This window comes from Hyla sarda, chromosome 8 (assembly GCF_029499605.1).
Source record: "Hyla sarda isolate aHylSar1 chromosome 8, aHylSar1.hap1, whole genome shotgun sequence".
NCBI lineage: Eukaryota > Metazoa > Chordata > Amphibia > Anura > Hylidae > Hyla > Hyla sarda.
Window position 1 is genome coordinate 27,626,307 of NC_079196.1, and position 27,660 is coordinate 27,653,966.

General features: G+C 43.9%; 1 protein-coding gene across 9 annotated transcripts in view; it reads left to right on the forward strand.

Moving 5' to 3' along the window:
• Positions 1–27,660, forward strand: part of KYNU (kynureninase) — a 186,731-nt gene that overhangs the window by 79,822 nt on the left and 79,249 nt on the right. For all 9 annotated transcript variants that reach the window (XM_056535590.1, XM_056535587.1, XM_056535589.1 and 6 more), the window contains 2 exons: positions 3,125–3,207; positions 19,074–19,135. In XM_056535590.1, coding sequence (XP_056391565.1) covers positions 3,125–3,207; positions 19,074–19,135 — 145 coding nt within the window. The remainder of the gene's footprint in view (positions 1–3,124; positions 3,208–19,073; positions 19,136–27,660) is intronic.

The following is a 27,660-nucleotide window of genomic DNA, read 5'->3' on the forward strand; positions in this document are numbered from 1 at the left end:
TGCTGTTATGAATAACGGACGTTATTATGTGACGGGAGAAAACTAGTGCATGTACCATTTTTTTCCTGTCACAAAATAACGTCCGTTATTCATAACAGCATTTACGGGTCATAAAGGCTAATCACAAAATCTCCTAGACTTGACTGGGATTTTGTAACGGCCGTTTAATGGCCGGTTTTAAAGGTTTCCCCTAACGGAACATTACAACAGGTCTTTAAAACAGAGAAATTATATAATGTGAAAGTAGCCTTACTTAAAGGTTTGTTACAGTGTATGCTTAAAAAAATAATAATAATAAATAAATATATACACACACACACAGTGGGGCAAAAAAGTATTTAGTCAGCCACCAATTGTGCAAGTTCTCCCCCTTAAAAAGATGAGAGACTACAATTTTCATCATAGAAAGGGACATAATGAGAAAAAAAATCCATATAATCACATTGTCTGATTTTGAAAGCATACCCGTCAGATCCAACGAAAAAAAACTTTTTTTTAAATATATCACACAGTACCTAATCCTTGTACATCCTTGTACATCTAATTTTTATGTGTCTAGCACCTTTATTCATTTTTTTATTACACTTTTAATTTGGCTCACTAGTCTGAATTCCTCTCAAATGGAGGGGGTGTGGCCTCACTGTGCAGGTCTCCGCCCCCTCCCTCAGTATGCTGTCTGCTTACATCCCCCCTAGCATTAGCAAAACTACAACTCCCAGGTTGTCCTCACTGACAGTAGCGGGACACAAGCTGATAGTGGGAGGATTTTTCCTCCAGCTCTGAGCCCTGCGCTCACAGCTGTCAATCAAGGAAATGTGTCCATTACATAGGTGATGACATATGGACACAGCAGGACTAGTATGTGTCCATGCAGGCAGGGGGGCAGTTTGACTGGATTTTTCAGTATGAAATACTGAACATTTTCTAATGAAAGCAAATGCATAATCTATTGGTTTTGCATGCTTTACAACATATCAAAAGTTTTTGTATCTGACAGTGCCCATTTAAAGAATTTATTTTGCAAATTATAGTGGAAAATAAGTATTTGGTCACCTACAGACAAGCAAGATTTCTGGCTCTCACAGACCTGTAACTTCTTCTTTAAGAGTCTCCTCTGTCCTCCACTCATTACCTGTATTAATGTCACCTGTTTGAACTTGTTATCAGTATAAAAGACACCTGTCCACAACCTCAAACAGTCACACTCCAAACTCCACTATGGCCAAGACCAAAGAGCTGTTGAAGGACACCAGAAACAAAATTGTACACCTGCACCAGGCTGAGAAGACTGAATCTGTAATAGGCAAGCGGCTTGCTGTTATTAGAAAATGGAAGACATACAAGACCATGATCACTGATTGAGATGAACTTTTGTTATTGACCACACATTTATTTTCCACCATAATTTGCAAATAAATTCTTAAAAAATCTGAAAATGCGATTTTATGGATTTTTTTTCTCATTATGTCTCTCATAGTTGAGGTATACCTATGATGAAAATTACAGCCTCTTTCATCTCTTTAAGTGGGAGAACTTGCACAATTTGTGGCTGACTAAATACTTTTTTGCCCCACTGTGTGTGTGTGTGTGTATATATATATATATATATAAATATATATATATATATATATATATATATCATGCCGAGGTGGGGAGGAGGAATAGAAAAAAGGCATACTGACCTATCCCTGTTTCCCTCATTGGTCCCATACGCCACCGACCAATTCCCCAGTCTTTTCTCTTTAAAATGTGCCTTTATCTTATTATCTTACTAAAAGAGACAATGTTTGTTAATAAATAACAACATGCTGCTGGAGAAGGGGGGAATGGGGTAAGAATAGTAAAAGAGGCATACTTACATATTCCTGTTCCCCTGTTGGTCCCATTCACTTATGTCCCTTCTCCCAGTCTTTTCCCTTCTTCCATCTTCCAGCTCGAATCAAGCGTAGGGTGAAAGATCGTCTGGCTTAGCCAATCACAGCCAAAGATGGGAAGCTACTGTAGGCAGTTATTGGCTATGCGGGAAGCTGCTGCTCCAGTTGCTCAACTTGGAAACATGAAATAGATAGAAGGTTGGGAGACTGGGAAAGTAGCAGGGATAGATAGGTATACATTTTTTCTAGATCTTTTCCACCATGCTGTTTTATTGATAAAACTGCTGCTTAGCTGTAAGATAATGTACCCATTAACACAAAGAACTTAATGGTTGCACAGGTTTTTAGGTAAATGAAAGTTTAAAGGAGAACACCAGGTAAAGCAAATGCACTTGTTAAAGTTATATAACTGTGCAATGTACAAGTGTAATCTTGAGTAAATACCCTGTTTATCTATGTGTAGATCTTATTACACATTATGACTGTTTGGCACCAGTTTGCTGGGTCCCACAGGCCATTTTGTAAGGTCGCACTCCCTTCTCCTCAGCGTAGGGAGCCAGCCTTCAGTATGCAGTGTTTCATTGTCCCTGATTGGCTGGGGTGCTCACACCTCTCTCATCTGTTTTCACTGCTTCTCTAACCATGTGACCTGCTCAGCTCTCTGAAGGTGGTGATTTTCAAAGGCTGTTTATAGGGACTATAGGGGACATATATAAGTTTTTATTTATCTCTCTTTTGGCTGGATATTTCCTTTAACCTGCAAATCCATCCAAAGATGAATAATCGATTTGAAAACCACATCCACAGTGTTGTTTAGCACAGTTTTTAGCTTTGTCATTAGGAAGACACTTCATGTGGCTTTACTCTGATATCAGTTGCAATGTCCATATAGCTGGGCCTCCCATGGTTACCATGGCCTCTTTGTGAAAAGAGCAGTAGTGCTACTGCATGACCACCATTCTATTCACTCTCTATAGGACGATGAAGAAAGACGTGAAGTGAATGGAGCGGTGATCACGCTAATGCACTACCGCTTAATTCACAGGGAATTTAAATAAAACATTAAGTGTTGCTCTGCGTAGTCTGGGCAAAGAAGAACACGGCCAGGGCTGACTTTTTAAAATGTTTATGCTAGCTTGAGCCTATGCACAATATTCTTGTAGGGTTGGACAACCCTTTTCATCAATTTCTTTTTTGCACCAGAGGAATTATTGTTACTATGAAGCTTACTGTGTCTTTTCTGTTTTTAGGGGAGTTCATGGCCATTTCATAGGAAAACGTCCATGGGCACTTGCTGATGAATGTATTGTGGACCTGATGGCTAAACTTGTTGGTATGTAGACGTTTTTTATTTATTTTTATTTTTCTTAAAGGCCAAAAAGGATTTTTGAAGCTTTTAAATTCCCTCTAGAGGAAGCTGCAGGCAGTCAGAATGTAATGTTTTCAGTCGCTATGTATCAGAAAAACGAAGCTTGGACCACCATAAAGATATAATAATCAGCACAAAAATGTAAACCTATTTGGTTTACAAAAAAATGTTTAGTTGACTGTGAGGTTATAGATGGTAATCTTGAGGATAGAAAGTTATTTGATGAAGTTTCATTGAATTAGAGCGCTGCTTCCTAGAAGCAGGGGATACAGCCTGTGAGCAAGCTATAGGCTGCACACAAAGAAAGAAATATGAGGGATTCTATCCTTTATTTTACATATAAATTATATACATATCACTAAACATTCCATCAGAAGTTGTTGTATGATTAAATAGGCACTGTCATTTGAACAAACTTTGCATCGATCAAGCGAATATAAGAAACTTTGCAGTACAGTATATCTTACTAGATAAAAATGCTTCTTTCTCCTGCTCCCCTTCCCTCCTCCTACTTTTCAAATTTTCTTTTATTAAAATCAACTCAGCTTTGTCCTGTATCTGCAAGACAAGCAATACAAGTCTATGGAAGGGGGAGAAGGGATCTCTCCCCACAAGCTCTGGAAGGACTGCAAATTATAGGTGAAGCCTGCAGAGCAGAAATCTGCTAAAAAATATATATAAGTTATGTAATGGACAGAAATAGTGCTGCTTCTTATGTACACCCAGGGCAGCTTATCCTGAAGAGTCACATAAAGTGACAGGTATGCTTTATATGGAAGAGGGGTTCCAAGTCTCTTGTCAAACTGGAGCTGCAGTCATGTGTGTTGACTGCCTCCTCATTCATTGTCTATAGGACTACCAAAGATAACCAAACTCTGTACTCAGCTTTCCGATTCAGAGATGCAAGGAATCATCTTTTTTTTCTATTCCTTAGCTAAGTATATCAGGGGGCAGTTCAGAGATCTCTCCCATGACCTATTTATACCCAGGAAATGTATATATAACAAGGGGGCATCCTCTATGTCCAGAAAAATGAAGGTTTCTACTGCAGCACAGACAGGGGTTCTTTACTGTAAGAGCAGTGAGACTGTGAAATTCTCTGCTAGAGGAAGTGGTCATGAACTCAATAAAAGAGATCAAGAACCAGGATAATTTTTTTTGAAGAGCGATAACATTACAGCAGAGGTCTCAAACTCAAATTATCCATGGGCCACTGGAGGTAGCAGCTGGGTGAGTCTGGTCCACATGCGTCCCTTACATATAATGACCCCATCATGCACCCCTCACATACAATGACCCCATCATGCGCCCCTCACATATAATGTCCCCATCATGCACCCCTCATCATCTACCAGGAACACCCCCATCATCCACCAGCAACCCCCCCATTCCCCCTACCCCCGTGTGGTAATAGCATGAGCTGACGGATGATGGGGGTGCTACTTCTGGGGGTTCCCCACATTATGTAGGCAGCAGGTTCCCCACATTAGGTAGGCAGCAGGTTCCCCACATTAGATAGGCAGCAGGTTCCCCACATTAGGTAGGTAGTAGCCGTTTCCCCACATTAGGTAGTAGCAGGTTCTCCACATTAGTTGGTAGAAGGTTCCCCACATTAGGTAGAAGCAGGTTCCCCACATTAGGTAGTAGCAGTTTCCCCACATTAGGTAGTAGCAGATTCCCCAAATTGGGTAGTAGCAGGTTCCCCACTTTAGGTAGTAGCAGGTTCCCCACATTAGGTGGTAGCAGGTTCCCCACATTAGTTGGTAGCAGGTTCCCCACATTAGGTAGAAGCAGGTTCCCCACATTAGGTAGTAGAATGTTCCCCACATTAGGTAGTTGCAGTTTCCCCACATTAGGTAGTAGCAGTTTTCCCACATTAGGTAGTAGCAGGTTCCCCACATTAGGTGGTAGCAGGTTCCCCACATTAGGTAGTAGCAGTTTTCCCACATTAGGTAGTAGCAGTTTCCCCACATTAGGTAGTAGCAGGTTCCCCACATTAGGTAGTAGCAGGTTCCCCACATTAGGTAGTAGCAGGTTCCCCACATTAGATAGGCAGCAGGCTCCCCACATTAGGTAGGTAGTAGCAGTTTCCCCACATTAGATAGTAGAAGGTTCCCCAAATTAGGTAGAAGCAGGTTAACCACATTAGGTAGTAGCAGGTTCCCCACATTAGGTAGGAGCAGGTTCCCCACATTAGATAGGCAGCAGGCTCCCCACATTAGGTAGGTAGTAGCAGTTTCCCCACATTAGGTAGTAGAAGGTTCCCCACATTAGGTAGAAGCAAGATCCCTACATTAGGTAGTAGCAGGTTCCCCACATTAGGTAGTAGCTGTTTCCCCCCATTAGGTAGCATTGTTGTTCCCCCCCCCCCCGACTCTCTCTCACACACAGACAGACACCCACACATGCACACACACACAGACACCCACACATGCACACACAGATGGACACCCACACATGCACACACAGATGGACACCCACACATGCACACCCACACAGACACCCACACATGCACAGACACCCACACATGCACACACAGACAGATACCCACACATGCACACAGACAAACACCCACACATGCACACACACAGACAGACAGACACACACAGACACCCACACATGCACACAGACTGACACCCACACATGCACACACAGACAGACACACACACACATGCACACACATAGACACAATTACCTGTCATGTACTGCGCTTCTCTCTGGTGGTGGCCTGACGAGTGACTGACGTCCTACTGTGCGGGTCTGCGGAGGGACATCACATGCGCGACGTCCCTCATCAGAGTCGGGCCTACCGGCCAACCGAAGACGGGGAGGAGGAGGGCGGGGTGAAGCCTTCCGGCATTTAACGCTGGTTACCCGAAGCAGGGCTAAATGCCTGAAGAAAACACCTGCCCAGCGCCCGGAACTGCATGTCCTGGGCATCGGGCAATACAAATCACACATCCCTGGTGTGGGCCACAAACTTTTGTTCCGCGGGCTGGGAGTTTGAGGTTTGAGGTCCCTGCATTACAGGTTATGAATACTAGATTTATAGGGACAAACGTTGATCCAGGGATTTAATCTGCTGTCAGATTTGGAGTCGGGAAGGGGCAATTGGCATCAGCCTCATAAGAGTTTTTTTTTTTGTCTGTTTCCCCTTCCTCTGGACCAATACAGGAGGGACACAGTAGGGAGATATGTTGAACTTGATAGATAATTGTTGTTTTTCAACCTTATGAACTATGTTACTTTTATATCTTGTTTTTCATTAACATTATCTATCGGTGTCTACCAGTTTTAGGTGTCTAAACTTCCTGATCTTTGCATTGACCCTTTTAAGTTTTGAGCCTTATTCGAAAAGACAGCCAAGCATTAGGGAGAAGGGGTGAAGTGCTGATCTTAGCTTTGTGAAGTAGACATCGTGGAACACATTGGTTCAATGCTGCATCAAGCTGATTCAGCACAGAGCGCGTACGACACGGAGAGTTGAGGAGATGAAGTATATATGCAAAAGGCAAAGTGCATTTAAATTAGAAAGATTAGACCACTATTCATTAACATGGTGGAGGCTGATTTATTTGGCACTATGTAAAGCCTGCTCCCGACTCCAGCCATTATTAGTTCTGTAAAACCCGTCTTCTATTAATCATTTTATGGTGATCAAATAAGCCTAACTCCTATCGGCTTCAATTTTAAAATAAAGTTAGAAGTTTGTATAAATGTAATCATTTGTAAAAAAAAATAAAATAAAAATGTACAAATGGAGAGGAGAAGGGACATTTAGAAAAATTGATCATCACATTCTTTCTAAGGACTGCAACATTTCAGGGGGGACTAGAATCTAGTTTTTAGTGTGTTATACACTAGGTGGAATGTGAGGGTCCAATAAAGAATAACACCATCTGGATATGATTTTGGAGCCAGTTACAAGGGTCTATTTCTCACAGAATTGGCATAAATATACATTATACTGGATAATTGATAACCAGCATATGACTTTTGTTTTTGATGTCCATCGTTCCCTGCTTTGGACGATTTCTACTTAGAAGCATCCCTTAGCAATAGAATTGAGAATAAAGTATTACACATTGAAATCAATGGGTTGTCTGTGTAATGTAGGAAATGACAGGTAATTCAAAGTAAGGCACTCTTAGTAACCACTTTCCATTCTTAATAAGAAAAAATAATCCCCCCCCCATTAAAGGAGATCTGCAGCATAATACAACTTATTCCCCAGGGATATCTCCATAGGGGATACGTGTCTGATTGCAGGGGGGTCCCAGCGTTAGTCCCTGCGGCTCTCCTGTGCAAGAGGCGTGCCGCATGCAGCATGATGCCGCTGCTGACACGCCCCCTTCAAGCATCTCTATGGGAGAGGCGGAGATGCAGCGTAGGTTGATGACACGCCCATTAGCCCCGCACAGCCATGGCAATGCCGGGTCCCCATACGGGACAATGTGGGGGTCCCAGCAGTCAGACCTACCGCGATCAGACACTTATCCCTTATCCTGCTGAATAAGTGTCTTACGCTGCAGTACTTCTTTAAAACCGAATTTCCTATGACAATGTACCTTTGGAAACTAAACAACACCCCTGTCCCTTCTAATTGGCTTACATGAAGTGAATATTGTGTACAAGAATTTTGGGGGCATTTTTGCCACATTTTGGTTCAGTTATCCATACTGACTATAGGTGGCAATCACCATATGCTTTTTCTACCACTTCTTCATTTCGGACTCAAAGCAATCTGATGATCTGATCATCTGAAGGTGAATTTGACTGAGATGTTATATATTTGTTATCGAAATATCTCAATTTAATAAAGTGCCATATTCATCATAATCAAAAGCCAAGTTGTTGTTATTATATTCAGTACATTTATGCCACGTCCCTTTTAAAAAAAGACATCTATTTTTCAGTAAGCCCCACCCCCTTTAGAATAGGGTGTGGAAGTATCTTAAAAGTGTCTAAAACATGCCAATATATGTGCAAGTCACATAAGACAGATTTTTAAGGAATAGTAAAATACAGTACAGTAGTTAAAATGGGCCTAATGCTGGTGTGACCAGTTATTCCAACAAGGCGAGAACTATTCTTTCATTTTTAAAGTTTATTTATATAAAGAAGTCACAAAAAAAGATTTTCCATCCAAAGAAAATTAAAAATCAAAGGGCTCTGCAAAATCCTGTGCTTCCTCAATACTTGTCATACGATTATTCATAAATTCAATAATTTAGTAAATGTTTCTTATCATATATATTATATATGTGTGGTCCTTCTTCTATCTTTGTTGTTCACTGCTTAGAGTCCCTCACAGAGATCTTCACCTATCACTTGCTATCTGGTGTTGTTTTGGGGAAAGAATGTTGATCCATTTTTGTAATTTCACATAAACCCCTAAAGCAGTTCTTAATATATTATTTAGCTTGGTGAGACACAGGCAATTCTAAGAACTGATGTAAAATAATGTCGCCCTTTAAAGTAAGCTCTGTAAGTACTGCGCGATATGCTAAAATAAAACTGGTTTGCTGGGAGCTATCCAAGACCCACCAGTGCTTGTGTGTGATTATACCTGGATATACGAGTGGATACATTACCTACTCACTCCTAAGTAGTCTATAAACTGCATGATCTCATCATTAGTACATATTGTGTATTACTCCGCACACTCTCCCATGTTAATGCGCAATTTCTAAACTTTATGAACCACCATGAAATTTTTTAACTTTCTTTGCTTTCATAATGTACTCACATGCCCCCATCCATCTGCCCTTGTTATGAGGGAATATTAATCTCCTGTCGGAGTTCTTGCTTGCCCTTTCCAGTATTGTGAAAGCATTAAAAATGCCTGAGTCCTGAATATATTAACAGAGCTTCCAGTATAACACAAAAACAACACGAGAAAAGATCAGTACATTAAGTGATCATCTTCTCCGGTGACTTTGGATTTTTATAGCTAAATTCATATAAGATTTAATCATGTACCAAATAAGAAAATGGGGTTTCTTGTGTGGCTTCAATTACTCCAGAAGGCCTTCAAATATATCATGACTTATATGTGTTTACTGACATACAGAACAGTTGAAGGGAGTCTGTCAATAGATTTATGCTGAATGAACTGCGGACGATCTCCACAGGCTTCCTCATTACTAATAACTAAATTTAAAAACAAGCCATGCACTGGGGAAGTGCCTGAGGGGCGGACGCCCCATCTCATCTTTTTCCAAATTGGCTTGATTGATAAGTCTCTCCCCACTTTGTAGACTAGTAAAAAAACAATGGTGCAGCTCACAATTAGTTACTGACCGAGGTTAATTGGGTGTACACCTATACCCAAGGTGTGATTTAACAAAGCTATTTAGGGAAATATAAAAGAAACCCAAACCTCAAGTATTAATGATGGTAAATAATTAATTATTGATTCATAGACTGTGCTTCAATAATAAATAGAATTATTTATTAAAATAATATTATAAAAATATTACAAAATACATCTAGTATCCTTTCACAGGGCCCTTGTGTGAGGAATACTCTAGTAAAATGTACATGCAATAAACAATAATATTATGCACACTGCTGTTGGTGGATTATTAGTATATGATGTGTAACTGAATAGTGTATCATACAGTCCAGCATTTACTTGTCCAAAATTACTGGTTATAGTACAAAAATGGTACATCTTCTCCTTGCCAGCCCAACTACTGAGGAAAGGATTAATAATCTTATGCAGAAAAAACACTAAACCCCAAGGCAAAAGCCCGGGGTAAAAAACCCCTATTGCTTACCCCTAAAAATTAACTTTTATTCAATACAGATAAAAATTCCCAAAACTGAAAAATGTTAAACTGATGCCAGGTGTACCTAGTATTAATATTGTCAGAATAAAGAGAATAGTATCCACTATTTCTCCATAGAGTTAGCCCTGCAGTGGCTAGTCATATGAGAGGTAACACACTGGTATCGCTTAAAAAACAAAACACTTGCCATTGCCACCATTGCCTCTTGAAAAAGCCACGGAGGCAGTGAAACATGTAGAGGCGGCAATAGTGTTTTGTTTTTTAAGCGATACCAGTGTGTTACCTCTCATATGACTAGCCACTGCAGGGCTAACTCTATGGAGAAATAGTGGATACTATTCTCTTTATTGTGACATTATTAATACTAGGTACACCTGGCATCAGTTTTAAAATTTTTCAGTTTTGGGAATTTTTATCTGTATTGAATAAAAGTTAATTTTTAGGGGTAAGCAATAGGGGTTTTTTACCCCGGGCTTTTGCCTTGGGGTTTAGTGTTTTTTCTGGTCATTGACCCCTTACTACCCCAAGGGTAGTTTTGCTTAATCTTATGCAGAGTACCCTGAAACACATCTAGTTTTCCAGTGCAGGAGACACACTGCCTACTGTGTGGATTAATACAAACTACTGGTCCGTGCCGTTCCACCATATTCCAGTCTCACCTGTCCAGTGATCCATCTCCCGTTCCTGCTTCTGCCGCTGACGTCAGAGGTTGCTAACACGAGGTACTGGGATCTGCCGGCTTACAGACATCCTTTGGAGACACAATATGCAGCTTACACCGGGTCTGGGGCTGTTTGGACCAGCCGCACTAGCGCATGCCAGCGCTTTACCATCAACCTGCGATTACCTCTGGTCTACGAGTGACTGCCGCCACTCCTACTTCAGCGAGAATGGACGGGACTGGTCTACAGCATAGCTGGTAATACCTTTTATTCCTACAGGTGTCATAACTGTGCATTGTAGTGCTACTAGTTCTTTATATGGACAATTCCACCATTTTTGCACTATAACCAGTAATTCTGGACAAGTAAATGCCGGACTGTATGATACACTATTCAGTTATATATCATATACTAATAATCCACCTACAGCAGTGTGCATAATATTGTTGTTTATTGCATGTGCATTTTACTAGAGTACTCCTCACACAAGGGCCCAGTGAGAGGATATGAGATTTATTTTATAATATTTTTTAAATATCGTTTTAATAAATAATTCTATTTCTTATTGAAGCACTGACTCTAAATCAATAATTAATTATATACCATCATCAATACTGTCCTTGAGGTTTGGGTTTCTTTCATATTTCCTTACTTTGTGTATAGGAGATATTTCATTCAGTCAAAACCAGGCAGGGAGAAGCAATAAGGACCTCCTACTTGGCACTTTCCCAATGCTATGACTGTCGGGATTTGAACCTGTGACCAGCCACATCCCAGGCAGTAGCCCTGCTTACTAGGCTACCATCTTCTCTGGACATTCCTTCCTGAAACCTATCATGTAACCTTAGTTTTGCCAAGCCTTGCTCATCACCCTTGATTCCCCACACCTGGTACTTCCCTATATAAGTCCAGCCCCTTGCACTCTAGCTTGCTGATTATTGAGCTCCTGAGCCTTGATCAAGCGTCTCCTCATCTACTGCTTTTGCTATTACTGAAGTCCACTGCTGACCAGGAATTGCCTACCGACTACTCTTCTGCTTTGTCCCTACTTACTGAACTGCTACCACCGTTGCCATCTAGATTTTCTGACCACGCTTACTGCTGCCTGCCCTGACCCTCCGCCTGCCTACTGACTACGCCTCTGCCAGACTTCCTGCACTTACTACCTGCCTGTGGTCCTTGCCACTGGGATCCACTCCTACCTCCAGCCAGTGGTCCTCTGACTCAGGTAAGCCTGTAGGATTGTTACAGAATAATCAGCCACACTATGGAGTCCGCAATGGCCTCTCTGCGTAAGCAGGTCTCCGAACTTCAAGAATTTGGCACTACATATCAGGAGAAATTTGCCCAGCTCCAAGGCGTAGTCGAAAGCCAACAGAGGGAGATTATTGAACTACAGAGGCAACTCCTGGACGTCCGCGGCGCATCCGCAGACACCCGCATGCCACTCCCATCAAGATTCAGCGGCGACAGACGCCAGTATCGGGGGTTTCTAAACCAATCCCGCATCTATTTTCAAATGTACCCGGCCCCCTTCACCACCGAGAAAAAGAAGGTGCTATTTGTGGTCAATCTCCTGACGGATGAAGCATTAGCATGGGCATCACCATACGTAGAGACTAACAGTCACCTCCTGGTCAACCTTAACAACTTCATCACCGCCATGAGCCAAGTCTTCGATGACCCCAACCGCTGTGCAACAGCCGAGGCGCGACTACATGGTCTGCGGCAAGGGAGACGCTCCATCGCCTAATACACCGCCGAGTTTCGCCGTTGGGTCACGGACACCACCTGGAACCCAGCAGCACAAAGAAGCAAATTCCGGCGAGGCCTGTCCGAATTAATTAAGGACGAACTCGCCAGAGTTGAGGCCCCGGACGATCTGGATGACTTCATTCAGTTATGCATCCGGATAGATCAAAGACTCTCCGAGAGGAAAAAAGAAAGACTCTGGTCCTCGGACCACAGACCCACTTACTCCTTCTCTTCCACCGCCCAGCGCGACCCCCAGTCAGTAACTGAACCTATGCAGGTCGACGCTCTACGTAGGTCTCTATCCACAGCTGAGAAGGAGAGAAGGCTGGCCGAAAACCTCTGCCTCTACTGTGGGGAGCCAGGTCATTTTGCCATCAAATGTCCTCATAAGATTCCGAAAGACTATTGCCGTCACGGAGCTAAAGGAACAACTACAGACTCCAACTCCGCCTGCAGCCCCCGAAAATAACAACACGGCGGCTCATGGATCCCACTTCATCGTCCCCATCCTCATCGACATTGAGGGGCGACAACTTCCCTGTTCAGCGATGTTAGACTCCAGGGCGGGAGGCAACTTCATGGATTTAACATTCCACTGACAATCAAGGCAGCTCCCGTTGACCTGGAAACCTTTGACGGATCCCCACTCTCCTCGGGGCCGGCCACTCACGAGACCACCGAACTACAACTCCTCATAGAACCAGATCACTGTGAAAAGATCCACTTCTCTCTTATCGCCTCCCCGAAGTTCCCAGTGATCTTGGGCATCCCATGGTTGGCCACCCACAACCCCTCGGTGGACTGGGAAACCCGCTGCATACAATTCCCGTCCGAGTTCTGCTCGCTAAATTGCTCCCACAAACCCGTCCTTCCACCCGAAGACACCAACATCTCAAAACTATTGGTCAATGATCTGCTACCCCCTCAATACCGCGAATTCCAGGATGTCTGCGAAAAGAAAACACAGACAAGCTGCCACCACACCGACCCTACGACTGCCCTATAGAACTGTTGCCCGGGGCCGAAATACCCTTTTGCAGTATCTACTCCTTCTCAGAGCCTGAACTCAAGGCTTTGAAAGAGTACCTGGACGAGGACCTGAGGAAGGGGTTCATCCGGCCCTCCACCTCCCCTGCCGGAGCCCCCTTTTTCTTCGTAGAGAAAAAAGACTCCTCCCTGCGTCCCTGCATAGACTACAGAAAGCTTAACGACATAACCGTAAAAAAACGGTACCCGCTCCCACTCATTTCAGAACTCCTTGAGAGACTCCGGGCAGCGAAGATCTTCACTAAACTCGACCTTCGAGGGGCCTACAATCTCGTCCGAATCCGCCCTGGGGACGAATGGAAGACAGGTTTCCGAACACGCTATGGTCATTTCTAGTACCTGGTCATGCCTTTCGGACTCTGCAATGCTCCCGCCACATTCCAGCACTTCATTAATGACGTCCTCAGGGACATGCTGGATCTGTTTGTAGTCGTTTACCTGGACGACATATTGGTCTTCTCTGAAGACCTCGAGCAGCACCGAGAACACGTCTGCAGGGTACTGCAGAGACTCCAACAGAACTCTCTCTACATCAAGCTAGAGAAATGTGAGTTTGAGCGAACCACCACTCAGTTCCTCGGATACATCATCTCCTCAGAGGGCATAAATATGGACCCTGGGAAGGTCCAAGCTGTGATGAACTGGCCCGTTCCAAAAAACGATAAGGAGATACAAAGATTCATTGGCTTCGCCAACTTCTATCGGAAGTTTATCCGGAACTTCTCCAAGGTCATAGCACCAATCACCCAACTCACCAAGAAGGCAGTCCCCTTCTCCTGGACACCTGAGGCCCAGGAGGCCTTCACCAAGCTGAAACTCCTCTTCACTTCTGCCCCAATCCTAATCCACCCGAACCCAGAGCTCCCATTTACAGTCGAAGTGGATGCATCAGACTCTGCGGTGGGGGCAGTTTTGTCACAATGGACAGGGGAGAGGATGCTATTACACCCGTGTGCATTTTTCTCCCGCCAGATGTCCCCCTCCGAGAAGAACTATGACATCGGGAACAAAGAACTACTGGCGATCAAGGATGCCTTCTCCGAGTGGAGACACCTGCTGGAGGGAGCCACCAACCCCATAATTGTACTAACTGACTACAAGAACCTCGAGTTCATCCGCAGCGCTAAGAGACTCTCAGCCAGACAGGCCAGATGGAGCCTATTCTTTTCCCGCTTCAACTTTCTCATCACCTATCGCCCCGTATCAAAAAAACGGCAAGGCTGTCGCCCTCTCCAGAATGTTTTCCGAGCCCTCACAGAGTAACAAGGGCCAAGATAACATCTTACCCGAGAGAAGGGTCGTAGGGGCCACCTATTCTAAAGAACTCCTGGGCACAATCAAAGAAGGATATGAAAATGACCCCTTCCTTGCCCACCCCACAGAGAATATCAGCCTTACGTTTAAGAACGGCCATTGGTTTCATTAGGACCTACAACTATATGTACCAGAAATCGCACGGCTCGAAGTGCTCAAACTCAACCATGACTCCAAGCTGGCCGGCCATTTTGGCACAAGAAAGACCCAGGAGCTTCTCTCCCGCTCCTTCTGGTGGCCAACATACAAGGAGGACATCAAGAGGTACATCTCATAGTGCGTGGTCTGTGCCCGCAATAAGACTCCTCGTTCCTCTCCCGTGGGTCTGTTACAACCCCTCCCTATTCCCTCTCGCCCCTGGGGCTCGATCTCCATGGACTTTGTGGTAGACCTTCCTCCTTCAAAAGGGATGAACACCATCCTGGTCGTGGTCGACCGTGTCACCAAGATGGCCCATTTCATCCCCTACAAAGGCATACCCACCGCCAAACAGACGGCCGATCTAATTCTCAGAGAGGTCTTCAGGCTGCATGGGATCCCGGACGAAGTGGTCTCCGACCGAGGCGTACAATTTGCCTCAAAGTTCTGGAAGAACTTCTGCCTGGCGCTCGGGGTTAAAGTAAACCTGTCCTCCGCTTTCCACCCTCAGTCAAACGGGCAGATTGAGAGAACTAATCAGACCCTAGAGCAGTACCTATGCTGTTTCAGCTCCCACCTGCAGGATGACTGGCTTGATCATCTCCCCACGGCCGAGTTCGCCTACAACAATGCTGAGCACAGCTCAACCAAGCACAGCCCCTTCTTTGCTAACACAGGCTCGCACCCGGTATTCATTCCCCACATGCCCGTCGCTTCCACCCTCCCAGCAGTGGCCGAACGCCTAACAACCCTACAGGAGGCACAAAAGAACATTATAGACAACCTCCAGCTCGCCCAGAGGCATTTTAAACAGGGAGCAGACAGACGTCGCAAACCCACCCGGGTTTCCATGTGGGAGACAAGGTGTGGCTGTCCACCAGGAACCTCAGATTGAAGGTCCCCTCCAAAAAGTTTGCCCAAAGATACATGGATCCGTTCTGGTTCACCGCACAAATCAACGAGGTCACGTTCCGGATTGACCTTCCGGACTCCATTAGGGTGCACCCTGTCTTCCATTGCTCACTCCTCAAGCCATACGTGGAGAACACCTTCACAGGCCGCCACTCGCCCCCTCCACCACCCGTGAGGGTACAGGGTGAAGAAGAATACATGGTCGCAAAGATCCTCGACTCCAGGATTCACCGGGGAAGACTACAATACCTAATTGGGTGGGAGGGTTACCCTCCCGAGGATAACTCCTGGGAGCCAGAAGAAAATGTCCACGCCTCCAGACTGGTAAAAGAGTTCCACCAGCAGCACCCCGGTAAGTCTGCCCCTGCGGTGCCCGGAGGTCACCTTGGAAGGGGGGAAGTACTGTCAGGATTTGAACCTGTGACCAGCCACATCCCAGGCAGTAGCCCTGCTTACTAGGCTACCGTCTTCTCTGGACATTCCTTCCTGAAACCTATCATGTAACCTTAGTCTTGCCAAGTCTTGCTCATCACCCTTGATTCCCCACACCTGGTACTTCCCTATATAAGTCCAGCCCCTTGCACTCTAGCTTGCTGATTATTGAGCTCCTGAGCCTTGATCAAGCTTCTCCTCATCTACTGCTCTTGCTACTACTGAAGTCCACTGCTGACCAGGAATTGCCTACCGACTACTCTTCAACTTTGTCCCTACTTACTGAACTGCTACCACCGTTGCCATCTAGATTTTCTGACCACGCTTACTGCTGCCTGCCCTGACCCACCGCCTGCCTACTGACTACGCCTCTGCCAGACTTCCTGCACTTACTACCTGCCTGTGGTCCTTGCCACTGGGCTCCACTCCTACCTCCAGCCAGCAGTCCTCTGACTCAGGTGAGCCTGTAGGATTGTTACAATGACTGTGTAACAGAGTTTCCAAGGGAAAAAAAATGGTTGATGCTGCTTGTGGTCCAGGCAACATAAATCTATTAATAGACTCCTATAAAGACGTATACCTTCTCCAAGAACACCTCCCAAACTGTCCCCACTGCATAGAGTGGTGGGTGGGCACAAGATCCTTCCATTGCCTATGGAAATGCTGGAGATACCTGAGTACTGTACCCTGTATTGTAGTCTAAGGATAGAGTATATATATATATATATGGCAAAGGCGACTTCTAGGTATCAGATCGAGGATCTGGCCACTGGGACCTTACTCGCAATCCAATGCCCAGCTCCCCGGCTCTCGGACAGGAGTGCGTACTACAAACCACAAGTGCTTCATTCCTATTCTATTGGAGCATTGATGAGATCGGAGTGCTGTACTCGGGTATCTTTGGTGCTCCCATAAAAATGAATGGATCATGGGTCATCTGTAGCACGTGCTTCGGTCAGAGAGCTAGGGCTTTGTGCAGGAGATCGCAGTAGTCTCAGCAGTCAGACCCTCTGCACTAAGACACTTAAGAATATGGGGTTAAAGTGTTTTTTGCTTTACTACCCTTTTAAAGCGTGCCTGTCAGATGCCACTAAAAAACAACAACAACAAAAGAATTAAAATGTCACTCAGTATCTTATCCTGACCATGTACATACATTTTTTTTGATTGTCACTAGGGATGAGCGAACTTACAGTAAATTTGATTTGTCACAAACTTCTCGGCTCGGCAGTTGATGACTTATCCTGCGTAAATGAGTTCAGCCTTCAGGTGCTCCGGTGGGCTGGAAAAGGTGGATACATTCCTAGGAAAGAGTCTCCTAGGACTATATCCACCTTTTCCAGCCCACCGGAGCACCTGAAAGCTGAACTAATTTATGCAGGAAAAACCATCAACTGCCGAGCTGAGAAGTTCGTGACGAATCGAATTTACTGTAAGTTCGCTCATCTCTAACTGTCACCTATATTTATTATTAAAATTCCTCTTTTCATTAGCTCACAGTGTTAGAAATCCTCTCAGGGGAAGGGGGTGTGTCGATCCTTGTGGTGGTGGGAGGTGATTGGTGTGTGGTGGGAGGGATGTGCCCCTACCTTGTGGTGTTGGGAGGTGATTGGTGTGTGGTGGGAGGGTGCATGTCCCTCCCTTGAATGGTTAGTGTCCCAGTAGGTATGGGGACCCCCAGTGGTGGGATGTTCAGGGGCTGTTTTTTTTTTTTTTTTTAAATATATATATATATATATATATATATATATATATATATATATATATATATATATATATATATATATATATACAAAAGGTCTTACATTTTCATTAGTAACAACATATGAAACGCTTTTGGATCTGACAGTGCCCATTCAAAAGGGTACTCCAGTAGAAAACATTTTTTTTTAAACCAAATGGTGCCAGAAAGTTAAAAAGATTTGTAAATGACTTATATTAAAAAAAAAAAAATCTTAATCCTTCCAGTACTTATCAGCTGCTGTATGCTCCACAGGAAGTATTCTATTTGAATTTATTTTCTTTCAGTGTCTGTGCTCTCTGCTGACACCTCTGTCCAGAGCAGGAGTACATCCCCATAGCAAGCCTCTCCTGCTCCAGACAGTTCCTAACATGGACAGAAGTGTCAGCAGGAAGCACTGTGGTCAGACAGAAAAGAACACCTCAACCTTCCTTTGGAGCATAAAGCAGATGATAAGTAGTGGAAGGATTAAGATTTTTTTAATAGAAGTAATTTACAAATCTGTTTAATTTTCTTGAACCAGATGATTTGAAAAAAAAAAAAATATATATATATATATATACATATATATTTTTCCACCGGAGTACCCCTTTAAGTTCTTCTTACTAATTACAACAGATCACCAGATGCACATTTATTTGAAATCTTCACAGTATATTATTACACACCATAATGCATTCTTACATACCGAATACTGTTATTATAACGGTCACCGTTTTACTTTTGTTTTTGTATGAAATTCCTATTTTCACCTGTTTTGAAATGCAATTTGTATGAATTCAACTGGAAAATAATGATAAATCAGCCTCCCGCTCGCAGCGGCTACTTCATTACCTTATTATTCTGATCACCAAATGAGAGAAATAAATAGACTTTCGCATTTATGCCATTGACACATTCAAATTGCGTTTACTACCCCGAATTATGAAAATCCATTTTCACGGCCGCAGTAGAATATTTTTTATATAAACAGAAATTATAGGACAAAAAAAAAAGGAAAGAAATTGCTGAAATTTCGTGAATATTATTTTGCAGGTGCCGGAGCCGGAGAGGTGGCGTTAATGAATGGACTCACCGTCAATTTGCATCTTCTTTTGGTAAGTACTTTCTTCCGAGCTCGGGTCCTTCTACTTTCCATTGCAGATTTTCCTTATCTCTTATACATGTTCACACAAGGAACAACATTGCTTTCCCTTTCGAGAAATTGTTTTCTTGTAAATCATGAAGCAGCTGTGGAACAATAATCTTCTCTGGCCGTTCTCGGAAGCTGCTGCCTTTGAGGTTTTCAATGCCCCGGCAAGTTTTCTCTTTTACTGAAAGCATTTAGCATACAGTCCGGATTACTTATAGTCATCTATATTGTGTGCTGAACCGTACCTCCCAGCATTGCAAACTGCTAAATCTATAGCTTCTTTTTCCGGCAGCTTATAAAAGCAATTCCAGTTACACCAGTGGTCTCAAACTGTGGCCCTCTAGATGCCGCAAAACATCAACTCCCAGCATATCCGGACAGCCAAGTTATGGGGGGGGGGGGGGAATTTTGCTGCTTTTTTGTCTGGGAATGATGGGGGTTGTAGTTCAGTAACAGCTTGAGGCTGGCTTTTGCTAAACTACAACCCCCATCATTCCCAGACAGCCTTCGGCTGTCTGGGAATGATGGGAGTTGTAGTTTAGCAACAGCTGGAGGCTCCCTATTTCAGAACGCACTTAATGACATTATACATTTTTGACATGCCGTCCTAAAACAAAAAGGCAAGTTCAAATTGCGCAATGTGAACAGACCTCGTACTTACCAACTAGAGATGAGCGAAACTTACAGTAAATTCGATTCGTCACGAACTTCTCGGCTCGGCAGTTGATGCCTTATCCCGCATAAATTAGTTCAGCTTTCAGGTGCTCCCGTGGGCTGGAAAAGGTGGATACATTCCTAGGAGACTCTTTCCTAGGACTGTATCCACCCTTTCCAGCCCACCTGAGCACCTGAAAGCTGAACTAATTTACGCAGGATAAGTCATCAACTGCCGAGCCGAGCAGTTCGTGACGAATCGAATTTACTGTAAGTTCGCCCATCTCTATTACCAACCTATTGACTGGATGAGTCAATGAATCAATTGTTTTTTCATACCGGGTTGCTTTCTTTTTTCAGAAGTTGGATTATGTGAGACCTTGGTCAGGCCTTTTAGCAAGCTGAGCATCTGTACTGTCCACAGACTATAAATCCTAGCACTTTGCCCCTTTAAAATCTTGGTTGGCAATATATATATATATATATATATATATATATATATATATATATATATATATATATATATATATATATAATAATATATTTGTGATAGCCTGGGGGGAGTAGGGTATGGGGAGTGTAGCTGTGCGGTTACTTAAGGGTGCTTGTTAACCCTTGCTATTCGTGACGCCAGGGTGAGGGCTCCTCTGTAATGCTTGTCCTACCGCCACCCTTCCCAAGAGCGATAGGGAGGTATTGAATAATTGAATGTCCACAACCTGAGAATTTTGCAGAAACTTGTCGGAACTTTACTGAAGATTTTATGCAAGCTTTACAACCGGAACAGTCTCTATACATGCAAAGTCTCTTAGAGATTAGTTTTTTTTCCTCCCTTTTTTTGGTTTAGTTCCAATACACACAAAAGGAATAAACATGTGTATAGCAAAACATGTGTTACTGCAATCCTTTTCTGTGAGAAATACTTCATTTTCTTGAAACATTTGAGGGGTGCCAACATTTACGGCCATGACTGTATATGTATATATATATATATATATATATATATATATATATATGTTGGCTGAAACTTCAAATTTTGACAGGGCTAGTTGACCATGTAATGTATGTTGGAGGACAGAAGGGTCGGTCGGACATGTCGGATTTCGGCTGCCTGATCCTCTTCAGCTGACTGATTCAAATTTTTGGCACTCTGTTGTTTTGTAGAAGTAGGGATCTACTTTCTCTTGGGGACTATTCACACGTACAGTATCCTGTGCATATTTAACACGTTAACGACCATGGACGTGTATACACGTCCAGGGGGGATACACATTCCCGCACCTGGACAAGTATACACGTCCATGGTTCTCGTCGATACTGCCCAGTGTACCCACGAGATCGTGGAAGAGACTCGGCTGTAACACACAGCCGGGACCCTGCCGCACTGCCGGGACCAAAGTAAATTTCGGTCTCGGCAGTTTAACCCTTACAGCTGTGGTCAGAAGTGACCGCGGGCTGTAAGTATTTTGACAGAGGGAGCTCTCTCCGTCTTCCCTGCAGCACCCTGCAGCACGATCGTGGGGTGCTGTGTGTGATCCTCAGCGGGCAGGGCCTGCCGCACTGCCGGGACCGAAGTAAACTCGTCAGTTTAACCCTTACAGCCACGGTTGGAAGCAACCGTGAGCTGTAAGGAGTTTGACAGAGGGAGGGGGCTCCCTCTGTCTCTCTCCTGTAGCACCCTGCAACGATTGCGGGGTGCTGCTACTTACCTGGCCAGCCGGGATCTTACGAGGACCCCCAGGTCTGCCCCGTTTTATTGCCTGTCAGGACGTGCACGTTCTGATATGCTCTCTGTCAGTGTAAAACTGGCAGACAGCACATAACTGCAATGCTTTGGAATACTAAGTATTCTAAAGCATTAAAAAAAAATTTTTAAAATATATAAAATAAATGTGTAAAAAAATTACTTTTATAAATATACCGTATATACTCGAGTATAAGCCGAGACCCCTAATTTCAACCCAAAATCCCAGGAAAAGTTATTGACTCGAGTATAAGCCTAGGGTGGGAAATACATCATCCCCCCCTGTCATCATCCAGACCCCCGTCATTAACATCCTCATCATCATCCAGACCCTCATCATCATCACCTGTCATTATCCCCTTGTCATCATCCCACACCCCCCTTCATCATCCCCTTGTCATCATTCCCACCCCCCTTCATCATCCCCTTGTCATCATCCCCACCCCCCCTTCATCATCATCCCACACCCCCCTTCATCATCCCCACCACCCTTCATCATCCCCTTGTCATCATCCCCACCCCCTTCATCATCCCCTTGTAATCATCCCACACCCCCCCCCTTCATCATCCCCTTGTCATCATCCCACACACCCCCCTTCATCATCCCGCACCCCCCCTTCATCATCCCACACCCCCCCTTCATCCTTCATCATCCTCTTGTCATCATCCGCCAGCAGTGGTCTTCAACCTCCGGACCTCCAGAGGTTTCAAAACTACAACTCCCAGCAAGCCCAGGCAGCCATCGGCTGTCCGGGCTTGCTGGGAGTTGTAGTTTTGAAACCTCCGGAGGTCCGCAGGTTGAAGACCACTGCGGCCTTCGACATCATCCAGCCCCCTCTCGCCCCCCTTTAGTTCTGTACAGTACTCACCTCCGCTCGGCGCTGGTCCGGTCCTGCAGGACTGTCCGGTGAGGAGGTGGTCCAGTTGGATATTGGTTCCGGGCTGCTATCTTCACTGGGGGCGCCTCTTCTCCGCGCTGCGGGCCCGGAATAGAGGCATTGCCTTGACAATGACGCAGAAGTACGTTGGCAATGAACGTACCTCTGCGTCGTTGTCAAGGCAACGTGACTATTCTGGGGCCGGGCCCGAAGCGCTTAGAAGAGGCCTCCCCGGTGAATATAGCAGCCCGGAACCACTATCCCACCGGACCACCTCCCCACCGGACAGTCTTGCAGGACCGGACCAGCGCCGAGCGGAGGCGAGTACTGTACAGAACTAAAGGGGGTGAGAGGGGGCTGGATGATGTCGAAGGCCGCAGTGGTCTTCAACCTGCGGACCTCCGGAGGTTTCAAAACTACAACTCCCAGCAAGCCCGGACAGCCGATGGCTGCCCGGGCTTGCTGGGAGTTGTAGTTTTGAAACCTCTGGAGGTCCGCAGGTTGAAGACCACTGCGGGTGGAGAGTTCACTCGAGTATAAGCCGAGGGGGGTGTTTTCAGCACGAAAAATTGTGCTGAAAAACTCGGCTTATACTCGAGTATATACGGTAATGAAAATTTTAAATGCATAATGTGTAGGATCACAAGGCGCACATCCGCAGCATATTACATACTGCGGATGCCTGGCAGCAGTCACAATAAGGAGCTCCCTGCTGCGGCTGGGTAGCTTTGTTTGTCCACTTACAGCAGCGGATTTCCCGCCGGCAGTCATGAGCAGACACACTGAGCTACCCAGCTGCAGCAGTGATCTCACCCTTGTGACTTCTGTGGGCATCCACAGTGTGAAATATGCTGCAGATGCGCTCTATGTGACCCTACACTGTGTCCCGTTCATACTGCGTTTCAGCAGTATGTTAGAGGTATCCGTCAGCATCACGTCAAAACAATGATGCTGACGTATAATGTAGCAGCTCCATTCATTTCTGAATGAGACTGCTACAGTAGACATTGGCATGCTTTTTTGACATGACAACAGACACCTATAGTATGGATGGGGACTATCACCCAACCCCCCCCCCCCCCCCAACATAATAAACAAGTTTTTTTGTGATATTTTTCGTGATGGATATATTCACCATGAGCGGGTGCTTATTCCCACAACATGACGGATATATCCATTAGGAACTTTAACTGTCACAGACAGCCGCGCGTCACTGCTAGCCGACCAAGGACCGATCAGAGTGGTCCCTGGTCCAGCCAACAGCTCTGATCCTTTGCAGACATGGGGTGGGGTCCATAATTCATATAATGATGCCCTGAAAGCCAAAGGGGGCTCCTCTCCTTCTTGGTCCTACCAGGTGGTCAGGCAACCAGATATGGCCTAAGTAGGGGTACTGCCCAGCCTGGGACAAACAGTGTGATAAAATATGGGCGCTTTTGCTCAATTTCAAAAGCGACTTACCAAAATGATGTCCCACAAATAAAGAATTTGAAATAATTCTAGCCACACAATAAGGGCTCAACGTACTCACTTTTGCCCTAGGTGAATACTGTAGGGGGTGTAGTTTCGAAAATGGGGTCACTCCAGGGGGTGCGGTATTGTTCTGACAGCTAGAATGCTTTGCAAGATGAAGTGCGGCCTATAATTTGTATAATGATATCCTGAAAGCCAAATAGCGCCCCTCTCCTATTGAGTCCTACCATGTGGCCATGCAACCAAATATGGCCTAAGCCGGGGTAATACCGAACACAGGATGAACAGCGTAATAAAATATGGGGTGCATTTTATATTTTTCAGATGCAATGTACAAAAAATATGTCCCACAAATGATGCATTTGTGAAAAAAAAAAGCAAATTTCGAATTTTTAACACTGACTTTGTAATAATTACTGCCGAAAAACTATGGTGTTAAAATACTCACTGTACCCCCTAGCGAATACCTTGGGGGTCTAGAGGTCCTATGTTCTACCACATTCAAATTTCTGCAAGCCTTGCATAGCACATAAAAAAAAAATATGTACTTTTCAAATTTTACCAAATTTTTACATTTTAAGTTAAATTGTTAGGGTTTTAATTCATTTGAAATGTTAATTTAAAAAAAAGAAATGCGTTCAAAATAAAGTAGACATCTGAAAGTATAACTTTTATAAACTATTTGGTCAGTAAGTATAAATATATGCAACCTATAAGTGTTAAAATAGCAAAAAATCTTATTTTTAAAAAAATTTTATGACTTTTTGCATTGAAAAAAAAACTACAAATGATGTCAGCTAACTTTTACTATGTACATGAAGGACAACTTGTGAAAAAAAACAATGTCAGAATTATTGTGATTGGCAAAACGTTGCTAAAGTTATTCTCTGATAAAGTCAGACGTCCCCGATTTGAAAAAAACAGGCCTGGTTCTTAACCCCTTAAGGACTGAGCGATTTCACGTTTTTGCATTTTCGTTTTCCTCCTTGCCTTTAAAAAATCATAACCCTTTCAATTTTGGACCTAAAAATCCATATTATGGCTTATTTTTTGTGCCACCAATTCTACTTTATAATAACATCAGTCATTTTACCCAAAAATCTACGGCGAAATGGAAAAAAAAATCATTGTGAGACAAAATTGAAAAAAAAAAATGCCATTTTGTAAGTTTTGAGGGCTTCTGTTTCTATGCAGTACATTTTTCGGTAAAAATGACACCTTCTCTTTATTCTGTAGGTCCATATGATTAAAATGATACCCCACTTATATAGGTTTGATTTTGTCGTACTTCTGAAAAAAATCATAACTACATGCAGGAAAATGTATACGTTTAAAATTGTCATCTTCTGACCCCTATAACTTTTTTTATTGTACTGCGTGTGGGGCGGTATGAGGGCTAATTTTTTGCGCTGTGATCTGAAGTTTTTAGCGGCACCATTTTTGTATTGATCGAACTTGTTGATCATTTATTTATTTATTTATTTATTCATTTTTTCATGATATAAATAGTGACCAAAAATACACAATTTTGGACTTTGGAATTTTTTTGCGCGCACGCCATTGACTGTTCGGTTTAAATAACGATATATTTTTATAATTCGGACATTTCAGCATGCGGCGATACCACATATGTTTATTTTTATTTACACTGTTTTGTTACTAGGAAATGCCGGGTGATTTAAACTTTTAATTCAGAAGGGAATACCTGAAAGGCACTTTTTTTTTTGCGAGCTCATGGCTCCTATAGGGACCTATGAGCGTACAATGGCTGATTGCATACATAGATTGTTGCCTTGCTGTTGCATGGCAACAAGCTGTGTAATCGGTGGTTGATTGCTCCAGCCTGTAACTCAGGCATGGAGCAATCAATCAGAGCCCAGACGCCGCCGGAGGAAGATAGGGACCTTCTTCTCTCCGGGTAGCTGATCGAGGTATCGCGATTTTATCGCGATGACGCCGATCAGCCCATCTGAGCAGCCGGGAAGCATTTACTTTCATTTTTGATGCGGCGCTCAGCTTTGAGCGCCGCATCGGAAGGGTTAATAGCGCATGGCCGAACGATCGCGGCTGCGCGCTATTAGCCGCGGGTCCCAACTGTGAATAGGCGCTGGGACATCTCGCGTTATAGACAGGGACCGGACTTAGGATGTACTCATATGCCCTAAGTCCTTAAGGGGTTAAAGGGGTACTCCAGTGGAACACTTTTTTTTTTTTTATTAACTGGTGGCAGAAAGTTAAACAGATTTGTAAATTACTTCTATTAAAAAATCTTAATCCTTCAAGTACTTATTAGCTGCTGAATACTACAGAGGAAATTCTTTTCTTTTTGGAACACAGAGCTCTCTGCTGACATCATGACCACAGTGCTCTCTGCTGACATCTCTGTCCATTTTAGGAACTGTCCAGAGCAACATATGTTTGCTATGGGGATTTTCTCCTACTCTGGACAGTTCTTAATATGGACAGAGATATCAGCAGAGAGCACTGTGCTTGTGAGGTCAGCAGAGAGCTCTGTGTTCCAAAAAGAAAATAATTTCCTCTGTAGCATTCAGCAGCTAGTAAGTACTTGAAGGATTAAGATTTTTTAATAGAAGTAATTTACAAATCTGTTTAACTTTCTGCCACCAGTTGATTTAAAAAATAAATAAATGGGGGCGTGCCGACCAAATTGTCTTGGTCCTTAAGGGGTTAAATTTATTTTGAAGATGTGTTCAGTCAATCAGTTTATATTGAAATCTGCAGCTTCGAATCCTGTGCATCAAATATGCACAGGGAAATGTACGTGTGAATAGACCCTTAGGGTAGGGTCAAACGTACCGGAAATATACACTGTGGATCCGCCAGTGAACCGACCCATAGTGTGCCTCCAGCTGTTGAAATTCCCATTTCAGTCTCGAAAATGCATTGACGTCTATGGAGACTGCGCATTTCCGAGTGATCCTGTTGCCAGCAGAACAGTCTACTTGCAGAATGTCCGGCCGTGTTTTCCCACAAAATATTCGCTTTGTGAACATGGCCTTTTAGTGGGTTTACATTGGTTTCGGAAATTTCAACTACCAATAATCCATTCCGGGACACAGAAAATCATAAGAAAAAATTCTGACGTGTGCGAACAAACCCTAAGGTCACTTTCGGATTGAACATAATACGGTCGAGTTTCTTGTCTGAACCTGGTCTAAGGCTGTGTTCACACGGCAATTTTTTTTGCAATTTTGCACAAATCCCATTCGGCAAAGCTTGCTGAATGAAATTGTGGAATTGTGACGGAATTGCGACAAAATTTCTCCTGAATTTTTGTGTTCTCGGAATCCAGAATTCTGCTGAAATGCAAAGCCCCATTGACTTCAATGAGATTCCGCTGCGGAATTCCTTCAAAAGTAAAGACAGGTCCTAAGATTTTGTGGAATGCAGAATGTCCTTGTTGTGAATGAGAAAGCGGAATCCCATTGAAGCCAATAGGCAGAAAATGTTGTCGAAATTCTTTGCACCGAAATTCTGCCATGTGAACATTGCCTAAGAGGGATGCACAGAGAGGGGGTCCAACGCACCAAGCCCTGAGGGTACGCTCAGACGGGCGGATTACCTGCGGATTTTGCTACCATTAACTTCAATGGGTCAGCAGAAAATCTGCAATAGAGACAGGTTTGCAGATTTTCTTTCGGAACCATTGAAGTCAATGGTAGCAAAATCCGCTGAGGATTTTCTGCAGCAGATATGCAGCGGAAAATCCACGAGTGTGAA